Below are 16,801 nucleotides of genomic sequence, written 5' to 3'. Positions count from 1 at the left end.
GTGTACCCCTCTGTTCAGAGCAACCTGCTTCGGAGCATTCTGTTTCGGAGCAACCTGCTTTTTTATTTTTTGTGTTTAGTCAGCCTTCTATAAATTGTAAATTTAAGTATATAAACGTTTTAAAGTTTATGTAAAAGAAATAGACGACAACGAATTATAGAATATCAATAAAAATAAAATTAAAAAAAAAAACAAAAAACAATTAGAAAATATAAATGTGAAAAGGTATAAAAACGAAAAATATATTTCAAAAAAGAAACTCCGCCAAAAGCGAAAATGCTTATGAGATGACTACATTCTAAGCGAACTGGGGAGGGGGGGGGCAAGTTTATTGTCCACGTTCGTGTTTACGCACATTGTTACAGGTTATATTGATTCAGTTTAAATACACATGATTGTGAATGTATATTTGGAAAATAATAAAATTATAATGTTAAAACACGGGATAGTAGTGCATATAAATCTACGGGGTACAATGCTCTAAAGTGGGTATATGTGCTGTATGTTTCATTACACTCTCAGATTCTGATCCTCACAAGAGAGAATACCCTAGGTGTTTTTTGTTTGGATCCTGCTGCTCGTGTATGTGACCATGAGTAGGGATTCTTAAAAAGAAGTTTGATGTTTTATTTAGGAGTTTTTTTCTTAGCTTTCGTTAAATACTGAACATCAGACTTATCTTTTAGCTCTTATATTTTTAATTTATATATATCAAGATTCTTTGGTTTATATAAAACACTAATAATAATTTAAAATTTATTTAATACTCAAGTACATATTAATTTTCAAAAACAAATAAAATACTCTAAAAATTATTTTTTAAAAATCCATGTAACATTTTAAATTAAAATGAACGAGAATACATTGAATTTTATGAAAAGTGATATGAAGGAAAAACAAAAGCGTTTTGAAAAAAAAAGTACTTACCATGTCTGAATGGTCTAAACTTGATTGTATTTTTAAAACGTAATGATCTTATAAATTATATTGTATTGGGGGCGCACAAGATTTTTATATTATACAAGTTAATGATTAATAATATAAAAAGCCACACACTGACTTTTAATAATAACCATAAAATAATTGAGACGACGTGAGGGGGGGGACCAATACTCTGGATAAACAACTTGATATTTTCATAAATAAATCAAATATTTTCTTGATAAAACAACCATTTTTAGGTTTAAATTTAACTAGCAATACATAAAATTTTATTTGTAAAAAAAAAAGTTTTATGTATAAATTGCACTCTTTCGCACTCCACAATTTCGCGAAAAAACTACAAGATACTATTCTTTACTGTAAAAATATTTACATACCATCATCCAATGTACCTTATAATATACATAATTGGAAAAACTATAACGTATAAAAAATCTTTTCCAGATGGGGGGGGGGGGGTCAGGGCCGGATACATTTGTTGGTATTAACATGTTGACAACACCGGCACGGACTTGGTTATTTTTAACAAATTTAGATTTATTTTCTTCTTGTACTTAATGGTTGTTAGCAATTTTAATTTTAGAATTTGCGAACTAATATTATAAAATTACGTTAAAGGAATAACCATATATATACGCGATTGAGGCATAAGCCGTAGGTCTTTTCAGATGACGGGATGCTGAAAGCTGGAGAATAAACGGTTTGCGCTGTAGATAAAACGTTCATTTGACAATGGGATACCAAGGGAACAATTCTTGTTTGAGTCATTTAAAAGGTATAAGTCATAGAATAAGCGTATGCTTGAAGATCATCTCGAAAAGACCCGATATGAATATGAATTTAAAATCAATTGAAGTAATGGGTATACAATATTCCTATAGCGAGATAGATTCATTGCATATCGAAAGAGAAGACAAAGATTCTAAAATATGTTTGTGTAAAATAAATTTGTAAATCTAGGGTTTTGAAAGTTATTGCTTTGTTTTCATTTTAATGGATTAATTAAGCATTACCATGAAAAACGGTAAATTGCGACCTGCCAGAATACCTAGTAAAAAAATATTAAAAAACAGACATAATCAATGAGACACACACCAAAGCCAATCTCACTATGCACGAGAGACAGAAGTTTAAAAAATAATGGTCAATTATTTATAATACCGACAATATATTAAACAGAATACAAATGCAATTGAACTTATGTGAATAAAAAAAAGACTTACAATCGTACGTTATACCAAGATGTACTACCTCGGACCTATAACTGCGTTTAATCCCGAAAGTTCGATAAATTTAAGTATATTGGCCTATAAATAGACTCGGCTAACAGAACTTTTCCTTTCTAATTAAAAACAAATTACTTCATTACAGTCTTCTAGATTTCAAAGATATTTATTAAATAGGCTAGTTTTAAAATTGTATGCATGTTAAAGATATTTTTTTGCCTTAAATTTGTATGTAAAGATAAAAAAATATCTTTTCCAAGTCTGTTTTTGAAGAGATCATTATAACCAATTCAGTTTCTTTGTGTATATTAGTATGTAGGGAGGTACTGATGCTCGTAAAATGTATTATGCAAGCAGATATGTCGTCTCTTTCTACGTTAGCTCTATCGCTCAAACTGTTACCTACATACCCCTAAGGACTTGCGTTAGCGAAACAATACGATTTGCATTACGTGAGATTACCTTACATGGCGAGACCACAGGGGCTTCCCCCGTAAGGGTAGAGGGGAGTGGTCGGTACCCCTCCCCCATAACGTGCGGGGGGAGGGGTGGAGGGCTGTATCTCGTAACCCCCCGACTCTAAATAAACTGTCGATTAGGTTCCTGTTTTAACACGACATCAAGTTTGAGTTAAGATACATAACCTTACCCCTAGGAGGCCGTGAGGTTAAGTGTGGGGTAACAATGTCCTAGGCTCACCCATTTGGCACTGGTATAACCTAGTCATCAAAGGTCGGAATAGAGTATATTCTAAAGGGAGCTCTCGGTTAGGAAGCTATAGGGTTTAGATGTTTACCCAGTAAGGGTTTAGAACCCTTACTGGTTGCTTTTGATGCTTGTAAGGAAATCTTATTTACATTATCTCTTGTACAAGAAGTTTAAGAAAAAAATAATTGAAAACATGACCATATATTTGACTTTAAAATATATATATATATATATATATATATATATATATATATATATATATATATATATATATATATATATATATATATATATATATATATATATATATATATATATATATATATATATATATATATATATATATATATATATATATATATATATATATATATATATATATATATATATATATATATATATATATATATATAAATGAAAACAATACCTGGCCCTGCTCCGGAAAGAGTTCTTTAGGTGGTTACGACGATCTTCGGATTAAGTCCCCTAAAACAAACAGTCTTGGAAGAAGAAGCTCCTTTAAACACCTTACCATCCCACCTTTATTTGCATGAGACCCCAAACTTGCCATGCCTACAAGAAGTACGTAGTGTGCTATGCAGATAAAATTTTACTTCGCTAGGATTATCTTTTTCGGAACGTGAATGTTAAAGCTTTTGTTGGCGATGAGGTACGTTATTACGAGAAGAGGCCATAACTTGTAGTGATAAAAAAGAAAGCTGCCCTGACTTGTCAGATCAGCCAAAGTCGATGAGGTACGTTGTTACGAGAAGAGGCCATAGCTTGTACCGATAAAAAGGTGTTCTGTCTTACCAGATCAGTTAGAGCTGATGAGAAGAGACGATAACTTACAGCGATAAGAAAAACCAGCTATGTCTTACCAAACCAGCTAGATCGAGTTATGCGCTATAGCTGATAGCTATACGGAGACAGGAAGAAGTAGAAAGGGAAAATCTGAAAAGAAGGCTGATGAAGTTAAAGTTGAAGTGATGGTCCACAAGAAGCTGAAGACAGCAGAGCTAGAGACAGATGATTCACGCAGGAAAGAGATGGTTAAGCAGGAGAAAGAAGTCGTTGATGCCCTTCTGAAAGATCTATTTGAATGTTTGGAGGAAGAAAAGGACTTTCTGAATGTTGGCTTGGCTGAAAGGATACTAGAATTAGCATTAAACGCTCATCGCAGAGAAGAGAAAGGTCAGAAGCTTATTGGTTGAATTACTTTTTCTGAAGAGGATATCAGAGTCGATTCATCGCCCACCGAAAGAGCAAAAAAGCCACTTATGATCTTAGGTGCATTCTATCAGCGATTTTGTGTACTTAAAAGCAAATACTGTCTTGCCAGTTAACCATGCTGGTATTTAGACGAAGTTTTGCTTTAAATCAGTAAAATCTTTATTCTAAGTACCGTAATCACGGGTCGCTTTTTGCATAAACAAATAAAATAATCAATGATAATAAAGGGATTCAGCCTTCTTTTTATAAGCTCGCCGACGGCTCACTCTGGCATTCAAAATGAAAAATAATCAGAAATTTATATATAAGAAAATATAAAAACAGTAATTTAAATATGTAATATTTTTTAGATGACAAAACTTTGACTTATTGAATTAGCCAGATGATTTGGCCAGGTTTTATGGGACTTGATTTTTTTTTATACTGAAGAGCCTAGTCATCTCTCTCTCTCTCTCTCTCTCTCTCTCTCTCTCTCTATCTCTCTCTCTCTCTCTCTCTCTTTCTCTTTCTCTCTCTCTCTCTCTCTTTCTCGCTCTTTCTTTCTCTCTCCTATTCCTGAATTGGCAATGTAATTATCTTATTATATATTTATTAACTTGTTAATTAGTTTGGCGTCTCTTCTTTGTTCATTTATTTTTCTTCATCATTTAAGGAACCTATTTTTGGTATTGTACGATTCTAATTATTTAGTTTTTTTTCTCTTTGCTTTCAAGGATCCTGGCTATATATAACGTGTTATATACGATATGTTCTTCTTCTTCGTTATGATTGTCATCGTTTTGAACCTCATATTCGGTGTCATCATTGACACATTTGCCGACAAGCGTACTGAGAAGGACAAAAGAGAAGAAATCCTAAAAAATTCCTGTTTTATTTGTGGTAAGCTTCCTTTTTTCTTTTTTTAAAAGTAATTTATGGCTAAGTGTACCCACTAATGTGTTTCGTAATATGGAATTGTATCTTTTACTTTCGATTTTAGAACGGGCTTAGAACAACATATAGTGGGACCAAACGCGCGAATATATTTAACCAGTAGATCTCCTTTCCCGTTTTAAAACGGAAGATCAGGTCTATGGGATGGCACAAACCTTGAGCTAAAAAGGTCAATCAGTAGGTGCGTGTGAGGGTAGAAGCGTTCAGTTTTGACTCCCCTCCAACCAAGTTTCGCGGTGTTTCCTATGTTTTTGTGTAATACGGCTTTTTTATTGCCCTTCCCTACCCCACCCCATAAATTCCTCATGTCCTTTTCAAACGGACTTAACGGCAATTGATGATAAAAGCAGTGATGGTCAAGCTGTAATGTTCTCATACAAACGATGGATAAGTGGCTCAAGCGCCGAGAAAATTTTAGTAACAACGATCGAGGTCACCAGATTGAGAGTATTGTCGCTGGACGACAGTGAAGTATCCGAGCAGAACGAACTTCGCACACTTCAAGGCCAATTGGCTACAACTCAAGAAGCTATTCTCGTTCTTTCAAAACAACTCTCAGACCTAAAAGATCAGGTAAACTTTTCTGACACTAGTAAAACCATAAAATGATGATCCTATTAAGATAGAATATTCTTATGCGCTTCGATACCTTTAAACTAAGAGAAGCATGCCAAAAAGCTGCAGCAACAGAAATCCAAAGTAGTAATTGTTACTTAAAGGTCAAAACATTTACATAAAAAAAATTTCAAGCGATTAGAATGAACAATAAAATAATTCCCAAAGGGATTATGATATGCTTCCATTGTCAGAAAATAATTTTTTGGAACTAAATATTTAGTAAAAAAAAAATGTAGCTAAAAATGTCTTTAAAAAAATCTAGTAAAAACAGAAAAAGTGTTTCTATTTAATTAGTTTTGGGAGAAAATGTGTCACGGTTAAAGTTTTAGTTGATGCCCGGCTAGATCTACCCTAGTTCGGCCCTCTGGCGGAATTATGATAGCATTTCATACAAATTATCAATGTAAGCTTCTTGATATTTTGTTGTTGCAATTGATTTTGAGTTGTTTGAGTTGCAATTGAGTTGTTGCAGTGATTTTTTGTTGCAATTGATTTTAATAACATTGTGCTTTTATGTGTTTATATGCCGACAGATTACCGTGATGAGAAATCCTTCCATAAATATACAATGGCTTGTGCATCGCTGTCGAAACTTACTCACCGAATATGGTCTTCGGGTAAAAAGCTGACGATTAGTGGCGACTTTAATACCGATCATTCAAAAGCTACATCCCTCTTTTCGTAGATGTTTATTTGTTCTTTGCCACCGTATATGTCTGTTGTTCCGAATTATAAAAATTGTACTTATATTTATCCTTCTGGGTCCACTTCGAATTAAGATTTTGTGGTCACCGACTTTTCGTCAAGCAGCGAGTCGATCAGTCCATGTTTAGGGTGATTTTTTGCTTAGTGATCATTCTCACCTTGAATTTTCTTTATTGATTCCGGTAACGAGAGGTAAACATTCAAAAAATAAATTTCTGCTGGAATAATGTAAAAATTGAGCTATACCATTGTGTTCATGATTCGAAATCAAAGATTAAGGCCCCGTTTCATTTGCTATCTTCTATGTCTAAAAGTAATTCTATTGATCTAGATTGCTATCTTGCTGAGATAGTACATTGTTTAAAAATTGCCGAGTCTTTTGCAGTGCCTTCAATCTCTGTTAGAAAAAACATTCAGAAAAAAGGTTAGTCGGATTTTCCTCTGCTTAAAGAGGCGAAGCTCCGACATCGTTTCTGGTATCATACATGGTTGGAGTGCCGTAGGCCTCGTTTTGGAGTAGTATTTGAACTTAGGAAAATTACGAAACGTGCATTCCGTAAGGTTGTTGGAAAATGGAAAAAACAACAAGTATATAATATATCTTTTTATGTCCGAAATAATCCTCAACTTCTATGGAAGCAAGTTTCTAAACTTACTCGTTCGTACTTGAATTACAGAAGAGAGTGGGGGGGGAGGATAAAAGGAGAACCGGTAAACGTACCAAGTGATCACAGCCAGATTACAATTTAAAAAACAAAATTTATAAGAAAAAAAAAACCTTGAAAGACTCGGAGAGGAACCCCAAAGAATAATTTGAATTGATGCTGGCTGGGATGGAGTTCCAAAGTGAGATAGAATGCTTGACAGTCAAATTTCAAACAGCTGAATTTGACATAATTCTTCGTAAAAATGTTGGCCGGCGTTTACCTCCCGGAAAATGCGCCCCGGAAAATTGAACCTGAACCTTGAACCTGAACAGATTAGTATTTCTCAGTAGCATGTTCATTTTTTGTCAATTTTTTCAGCAGACCCGCCAATTCTAGAGTCTTTTTTTTTAGAGAAATTATTTGTAGTTAAGTATCAAAAATTGAAAATATTAAGAACTTTGTTAATATTCCACCATAATTTGTATCTACACAAATTCAGCCCGTTCTGGTATTGTTAGGTGGTAAGGTATCGTATCAAACAGTTCGTGCACGAACTGTAAGTAAGGAGCGACCGGCTCAATAGTAAACAAAATTCTAAAAAACGGAGTTTTGATACCAATAGGTACATCAAAAGAATGAGATTTTTATGTTAATTTCAAATATATAAGTTTCATCAAGTTTAGTTTTACTTATCAACAGTTACGCGCCTGAGAAAATTGTCCTTGTTTTCAAAAAAAGGGGGAAACAACCCCTAAGAGTCATAGAACTTTCATGAAAATCACACCATCAGATTCAGCGTATCAAAGAAGCCTACTATAGAAGTTTCAAGCTCCTAGTAAAGGGAGGGGCCAAACAAGGTTCGGTCATTAGTTCAGCTTTACTGAATAACTCTATCCGTACAGCTACTAGAAATATTCCCCCTTTCCTGATTGATCGGTCCATTGATATTAGCCATCTATCCGATGCTGATGATGTTGTTTTGCTAGCTTGATTCACTTCAAGCTAGCAAATCTTGATTCACTTCAATCGGCCGTTAATGTTGTCCTATCTAGTCTTTCAGACATAGGCCTTTCCTTAGAGGCTTCTAAAACGGAATTTTTCGTATTTCATCTAAATCCTGAAGTAGGTGAGTCTCTTCTAGTCGGGTCATCCTCAGTTGCATGTTTGGATACGTTAAATTATCTGGTACTACCTTTTGCTGCGTCTATGAAGAATGCGCGAACTCTCATTATTCAAGTTATTAAGGAAAAACTTCGAAAGACTTATGGTATTTCTAAGCTTGTATTGTGTTAGGTACTTATGCATGCTCTATCCTATTTGGTAAATGAGTCGTATTCTTTTCCCTTGTTTTTGAGGATTCTAGAGCATATTACAATATTTGTATACCTAGGATACACTAACCTTGCGGTCGTGTCAAAGCCAGGCTAAAATAGAAATTTTTTTCTATTATATATATATATATATATATATATATATATATATATATATATATATATATATATATATATATATATATATATATATATATATATTTTATATATATATATATATATATATATATATTTATATATATATATAATATATTATATTATATATAATCTATTATATTATATATATATTATATAATATATATATATAATATATACTATATATATATATATATATATATATATATATATATAGTATATATATATATATATATATATATATATATATATATATATATATATATATATATATATATATATATATATATATATATATATATATATATATATATATATATATATATGTATATGTGTCTTTGCGGACAAATTTGCCAAAATATTTGCTTAATTTTGCTTATTGAGTTGCTGAAAATTATCCTCTTCATTGGTTTGTCTTTTTTTCGATTTTTCATACGCATCGTATATCCAGTGTGGTCTCAGAACCTATTTGGATACTACCGTAGTTGCCCATGTGACGTACATAGCTAGGCTGCTGTAATTCAAAGGAGTTATGGGCCAATCTTTATTTAATTATTTATTTTTGCTGAGGATTACAGCTAGTTCTCGTCTGCATAGCAGATCCTATATATTAATTTCTTCTTTTTGCTTTCTTTCTCTGTTTTTTTTTTTTTTTTTTTTTTTTTTTTTTTTTTTTTTTTTTTAATAATATAAATTGTATGGCCAGATACGGTCTTTTAGTGTTCACAGTTGCGTCAATTCACAAAAAGTTAAGAGGGGGTGGATTGCATTTTTTTAAATCTATGGGGGGGGGGTGGCCAATTTGTTTGTTTTTCATTGAAAATATAATAAAAAGGCAGTTTTTAGTAAAAAAAAAAAAAAAAAAAAAAAAAATCCCCCTTTAAAGGGGTATTCTAATAATCTAGGTTAGGACCAAAGAATTTAGGGGGGGTTATGCCCGCTGTTCCTGACCCACCCCACCCACCTCAAAAAGAAACCACTGACAGTTAGTATACTTATTTCAGGGGAAGAACGTAAACATTCTCTTTTACCCCTTTTATTAGTACAGAAAAGATTCAGAATAACGGGAAATCTTTCAGTATTTTTAAATTTATTTAAATATACCTTATAGTTAATTGTCTTAACCAAATATTTTTCAGTCAATATAAATCTTTTCAATCAGTTATTAGCTTTGGTCATTTTTCTGTTCAGTCAGAATCTGCCTTTGTGTGCTCACTATTAGTGATTCTGCGTATTCCCTAGTAGGTTTTCTCACACACTAATCTTTCTTTCTAGATGACCGAGCAGAGGAAACAGAAGCATCGATCTGGGCTTGTGAACTACACGCATAATCATACTATGTAATGCCATGTGTATGAGCTTCCATTTTTTAAGAGGTTGTGAGATTTCAAACACATTATTTTTCACCTTTCCAACTGAACCGTAGTGTTTTAAAAAATGCTCTATATAGTAAATGGTATGTAATTTTGAAAATTATATGAGTAGTTGGCCTGTTAGATTTTTCAAATGTAAAGAAGATTTAATTTGTGCGCCAAAACTTGAACCAAGCTATATCTTAACTCAGTTTATTACAGGCCATTCTAAACTGAATTATTTTTTATATAGAATAGGCATGACGGATAGCCCAACGTGTGAATATGGATGTATAGAAAACTGTGAGCACGTCCTAAAGAATTATTAAAAAGGGAACGGTGTTCCTCTTCGTATAAACGTCTGAAGATTGCACAAAGGTGGGGGGTGTTCATTAATATTATTGTCAGGTAATTCCAATTTTCGTATATAAGGTCCGTATAAAGTCAAGCTAAGTCTCTGGAGGCTCTAGTCTGACAAGGGGAATCGCAAATGACTCTTCTTACCTTCTCTTTTTGGTTAAGGTTTCCCCTCCTCTTTGGACCCTCACTTATTCAAAGCGTAAATTTCTAGGAGTAAATCTAATTTGGCTTATTCTAACCTTAAAATGCTGTTTTGTCCAAATGGCTCAAGCCTTGTCTAGGTGAAAATACTACCGAAACTATAAGCCCAAAATCATCAACTTAGATTTCAGCACTAGTTGTTATTAATTTCTCTTATATACGTACTAAAGTTATTTTCAAGAGACAGAAAGCTTTAGAGGTTTTCTTCTTATTTTAACTTTTATCTTCAAACTTTTATCCCCAAGGGGAAATTCAGACAGGCAGTGGTAGCTTATCGTAATTGCAAAGTAAAACACTTACTCTTTGTTTGATCCAAAAAAAAGACTACCTTTTTTTTGTTCCTGAATCCCTATTTTTAAGTTCTCTCTTATTTTGTTCTTCTTTCCTCTCATTGGCCAGAGACCAGTTTATGTAATCCTCATAATAGTTCTTTGTTCAAAAGATTAGTTTCCGCTTCTCTATTAAAATCCTGTTTTGTCATATGATACAAGTCGCGTAATGCTTCTTGCCATTGACCCCTTGAGTTTGAAACGGAGGTTCGGTATTTGCATTTTATGGCCCTTGATGGATCAAAGGTATTCTTATTCAAATGTAATGTTGTTTCCTTACACAAAGAAAATTAATACTTCGTTTCCTTTATAATTACTGAAAAGTCATATTTTGCTATTTTTACAATTTAGTCAGGTTATGATGGCTTTCCCACATTTTCACAGCTGCAAAGCTTTACGACATTGAAGAAGACAATGGCACGACCGGCTGTTGAATACCACTGGGTGGTATTCAAAAAGAAAATCTGAGTTACGTCTTATTGAAAAAGTGCAAAGATTAGATATTTACCTTATGAGCATAGACTAAGTAGTTTGAGCCTGTCATCCCTGTAGTTCAAGAGGGATAAATTAGATTTAGTTAACACATTTCGAATTGCTAAGGGCGTTGATAATTTATCTTGTGGTGATTTCTTTCAGTTCATCTATGCGGCAGAACTCATTAAAATTGTATCAGCTAAGGGTATCAAGAAAGGTTGGACAGGGTTCTTTCGTAAGTCGTTCCAGTCAATCATGTAACATGTTCCCTGACCATGTTGTTTCAACAAATAATGTTACAGTTTTTGAAAAGTTTGGGTTGAAACCACTATTTACAAAAAGCAGTGTATGGAACCATAACGTGTATACTGTCTTAATTCTCCCAAAGGGGAGCTCAATGAAATAATTTCCTTGTCCAACGTCCGATATATGCTTATTTTTGTAATATGATAAGATTATGGATGTATTATTTATGTTACTAATATAACCATTTCCTGTTTATTGTCCTTTTTTAGTACAAAGTTAGTTTCAGAAATTCTGTTATTATGTTCTGTTATTCTGATAAACATTGTTATCAGAAGTTCTGTTATATTTTTGTAACATGAAAGGCCTATGGGACTGTAAGGTATATGGCATTTTCGCTCAGAATCAGAAGCGCTGTCTCTATTTTAGTTGTTGTTATTTTGTAATAGCACATGTCTATGGGCCTGGTACATTTATGGTTTTGTTGCTTCATTTTTCTATCATTTTTGTAACAAGATAAGTCTATGGCTTACTCCGTTTTTCATTTAAAATAAAATAAATAAATGAGGAAAAAGAGGTGATGTTATGCAACAAGAAAATCGATCAAGTGGATAGCTTCAATTACCTGGGAACCATTATTAGTAATGATAGTGAATATGGTGAAGATGCAAAAAGTACAATAGTCAAGGCGCATGGTGTTTCCTCGCACTTAAAGAAAGCTTTAAAGAATGAGTTTCAGAACTAAGATTAGTATACTGGAAGGACGGTAATAACAGGCCCTGTAACGGTCAATCATGGCCTTGATAAGATTAAAAAACGTATCAAAAATTTGTTTATATTCATTTTTGTCACGTTTTTATGAGTTGGACAACATTTCGGAGGCAAACTCCGCCAGTACAAAAGTGCAATACGATACATGGCCAACCATGGCCCTGTAAAGTGGGCGCTTCGATTGGTTAAGGAACCCAAGCTAAATATTTTTCAAAAGCAGTATCTTAATATCACTTTCAAAGCTTATTTCATCGAGCGAAATTCAAAAAATAAGCAGTACGGAAGATACAATTCGATCCTATTTTCTTGGGCTATAATGAAAGAAGTCAAGATGGCTAGGTCACGTTTTATGGATGAAGGATGATAGATTGCCAAGAATTTAACTATTCATATAGGGCAAAACGGTAAGCATTTCATCCCCAAATGGGGTGGTTAGAGATTATTAGAAAGGACCAGAAGGAAGTTGGAGTTTCACGAGAGAGAGAGCAAGGAGTGAGGCTCTAAACAGATTAGGGTGCAAGAGGAGCATGCTCAGCTTTGTTGGCCTCGGTTGGTTTTCTGGTGCAGCCAGTTTTTAGTAATAGTAGCATTAGAATCACCAATAACCACACTTCGTTTCCTCCTCTTTAAAGTCGAACTCGAATTTTCAAGTGAGAGTGTAAGGCTAACAACCTTTGCAGATGTCTTTACCATTAGAAAAGTAGGAGACAGCAATATTGAAGCAATTGAAACGTTAAGATTATCAATAAGAATAAAATTTAAAAACAAAACGTTCTCCAAAAACTGCCATCTTTCGCCTAATCAGAATGTGTGTGTGTGTGTCAGTGTGTTTCTGTGTTTGTCTGTTGTGCTAGTCACACACACAGTTAATACGGCTGCAAAATCTTCAATCTAAATCTGCAGTACTCCCAAAATATTTCTACGTCCCTTTTTTTCTTTTTTTTATGGATCCTTACTCAAGACACCATACCCACTCTTACGTTTACATAATATTTAATTGAGTTTTAACTTTTTAGATTGAGAAGAATACAGGTATTCCACAACGAAAAATTTGATACCAGCAAGTTTATGCTATTGAATACTAAATAAATTTTCGGCCACAAATTTATCTTGGTCTATACTTTAGGCTTATTTCCGAGACTCGTACACAAATTCCTGAATAGTTTTTTCACAAAATAATAGGTATATTAGAAGCAAAACCACTCGGAAGAAACACTTTTTTGCATCTTCTTTTTTATACGGATTAAGTCAATTTAGCATATGTAACATTTATTTATGGTCATAAATACAATTAATATCGTGTGTATGTGTCTAGATATATTCACTAGTAATATTTATCGGTATACTATTTCAAAAATAATCATATAAATTATTTTGTCTAAAAGACAAGAGACAACCTTATTAAAAGAGCTCTTCTAAGATCAAGTATCATAGGCTTCACCAGACCTTCTTTCAGTTCTTAAATAATAATTGTTGTCTCAAATGAATATGAATGTACAATTTACCTTTGATGTACCGTGTCCAGGCGTATCACTTTGTCTTCGAGCCTAAAAGAGTGAAGATCAAGCTGATAGACGTTGCCAGCCTCTGTACCGAAATGTAATACAGTGCCAGCAGTGTTGATGTCGCAAGCCGATATCTTCTTGACATTCTTTTCGAGCTCATATGTTTGTACTTGTTCAAGATTATGGCCGTTTACTTCCCACAAATGAATTGCATTGTCATCACAAACGGATAGTAGGCGTACCTGTAATAAAATGAAAGGATGCTAAAAATATTTCAAGCCTTTATCTTTTAACTAAAAGGCGGGGTAAATAATTATCATTACACTTTGCAAATGTACCCCTTCCGCCCTGATGGGTCTATATAAGCATATAGCCTTAATTAACTTATTTCTCTGTTGTTTTGTTAATTTTGATCCTTCGTTTTCTTTAGGAATAGGTTTTTTGGCTTGTCAAAAGCATTTGACCAATGTCTGATCATAAAAGATTTTCATATAGCCTGTGTTGGATAGCTAATACTTTTTTAAAATTATGGGAGAAAACATGATAATGGGAGTATAGAAACTTGCTGCATATTACAAAGTGAGAATTTTGTTTTTAGTTTTGCATTCCTTGGACTATATATAAGACCATCAGAGGGGGAGGGGGCAGTGCATTTGTGAAACAATTATTATGCTTGGAAAGAACATGAAAAGATGTGTTCACTTTCCCCTATATCAGCAAAGGACTCGTGTATATTTACCGAAGGCGGGTTCAAGCCTAATTTGCGTAATGGCGGCGACATCCTCTAATGCGAAGTAAATTCCACTCCTATGTTTTTTCTGATATTTACATCTAATTAAAAGCGAAATTTGTAGTAAGTGCTATTGAATAGATTTAATATATTGCCTGTTGACTTCATCCCATATCCACCCAAAATCCAACAGTTAATCAGACCTGATGTTTAAACTACAATCTTTCTAATAGAGATACTACTGCAGCCAAAATAAGCGGAAAGATCATTTCTCACTCTCTCACTCAACCTTATATATACTACTGTCCAACAGTATGACTATCAAAATTCTCTTCTTTTACTTTTGCTGTTTTCAAAATTTATAAAAAAGCAATTAAATTAGTGTCTGAGGTGACAGACCAGCTCAGCATCAATCTATTGGATGGTCACTCCACATACATCTTTCTTTCCTCTTGTTTCATTTTTAAGTATTTTCATGGACTCCTCCCTAATATCTTCAAACAATTATATCTAATTACGCATTGAATCTTGTGTTTCTTTGTCTCTGAGAAATGATATGGATATTTGCATTCATAAAACCAAAACCGTAAGATCAGATTTCAATCCAGTTTTATGTTGTTCCTCCATCTGGAATTCCTTACCAATTAAAATTTGGCTATGTCATTCCTATGGACAATTTAAAAAACAGCTAACCACCTCTTATGCCTAGACAGTTAGTTCTCTCCTCCCTTTTCCCCTCTATCTTTCCTTTTCAATTTGTTTATTTCATTTATTTTGATTGGCATGGTAGTTTTTGGTATTGTTTAGTTTTTTTTTCTTCTTGTCCTTCTGTTTGATTTTAGTGCTATCATTTAATGTTATGTTTAGTCTCCCACTCTCACAGGCCAAAGAGCCTTTGTGGGGCTCTAAAGTTCTGCACTTTTTTTGTGTTTCTTTTAAATAAATTGATTGATTCATTAAAGCAAGAAACACTTATCATATTACAAAGGATACATCCTAAATACGACCAAATACATACACAAAAAAAGGATTAATAAGGCATTCAAACATCCCTAACATACTGTTTGAAAATTGCCCCAAAATTCAGCCATCAAGAACTGGAAAAAGGATCCTCGATTATATGTTCAAGTTTCAACTCTCATTTTTTCAAGTAATGGTTGCTTTGTAAAACTTGTATATATGCCCAAATGCTTCATTATGATATCAACAGTTTATGTCCAGGGGTCATAAGTGAAATTAGTCGATATAAAAATACAGGCAGGGCACGAGTTATGAGAATATTGTTCTGAGTACCCGTTTTCAGGTCTATCAGATCCCGTGTTCAACCATGCTATTCTGGCCCGTTCAAACTATGAAAAGCCTGTGCCAAGACACTTGGAACCCAGAAGGTGAAAACGCTTTAAAACTTTACTGGGTTGAAAGCAGAGAACCTGGATTTTTTTTTTTATCATATCCGCTTATAACACGCTTTTCGAACACGGTACCTAAATACAACTCTATACGCTTGAATTTCTCACGGATTTTAGCCACTATGTGTTGTAGCATAGCCATGTTTAGCCCCTTCTCTCTTTGTCTGCTTTGTTTGGTACATTTGGAAGTAAATCAAATGGGCGTGGATGTGGATGCATCGTTGAGTCATATTATGCGGCAAAATAATTCTCATTCACAGTTATAGTCATAGAGGTAGTGACTGAAGCAATATCTCACTTATTTTCTTCTGCGGGCAGTGGGAATCTATTCCATTTTTTTTTGTTTTTCGCACTGAAAATTTTTGGCGATCAATAAACAAATATCTATGAACCAAGAGTAATAAAGGTTGCCAAAACTTTGTGACTTTGGAGTCACAAACATGTCTTTTGTGAGTTTGGAGTCACAAAAGACGAAATTAAGCACGATAAATCTCCGCCCATTTACCGCTTTATCTACATATTCACTACCCCAACGATCTTGAGCTACCAGTTTGGGATTTCAAAGAAACTGATTTTAGTACTTCTATAAAATAAATTCAAGTTGACTTTTAGGCTCATGGTGGGCAAAGAAGTAGGGAGGGCTACTACTGAGCCCGTGCTTTCTTCCAGGGTTACTTAATAAAATTTAGCCTAAGGCGGAGAGAATCTAAAACGACTCTAAAATTTTGAACTGCGTCCCTTGAAAAACAATCAGTTTCGGATTCAACATAAGACATGAAAAAAATATTTATCAATATATTTTTTTAATTCTCAGAGATTAGCAATTTCCGCAATGATCTTTAATGTCTAGTACATAATTCGGACATGTTTTTGATTTTACTATAAAATTTTGCAGACTCAACCCCCTATGCCCTCACTCTAAAAGTAATTTTCCCTATGCAGGCTACGT

General features: G+C 33.6%; 1 protein-coding gene across 1 annotated transcript in view; it reads left to right on the top strand.

Annotated features, from left to right (window-relative positions):
* The window catches only part of LOC148951467 (inositol 1,4,5-trisphosphate receptor-like), a 97,273-nt gene extending 87,094 nt beyond the window's left edge, over positions 1 to 10,179 (top strand). The window contains 3 exon segments of the mRNA XM_089091118.1: positions 3,789 to 4,070; positions 5,404 to 5,615; positions 9,754 to 10,179. Of these exon segments, the coding sequence (XP_088947244.1) occupies positions 3,789 to 4,070; positions 5,404 to 5,615; positions 9,754 to 9,822 (563 nt within the window). The 3' untranslated portion in view covers positions 9,823 to 10,179.
* Positions 10,180 to 16,801: the final 6,622 nt, after the last annotated feature.

This window comes from Artemia sp. Qi Xiang Cuo, chromosome 6 (assembly GCF_049724085.1).
Source record: "Artemia sp. Qi Xiang Cuo chromosome 6, ASM4972408v1, whole genome shotgun sequence".
NCBI lineage: Eukaryota > Metazoa > Arthropoda > Branchiopoda > Anostraca > Artemiidae > Artemia > Artemia sp. Qi Xiang Cuo.
Note: the sequence above shows the minus strand (reverse complement) of the source record. Positions and strands in the feature narration are given on the sequence as shown.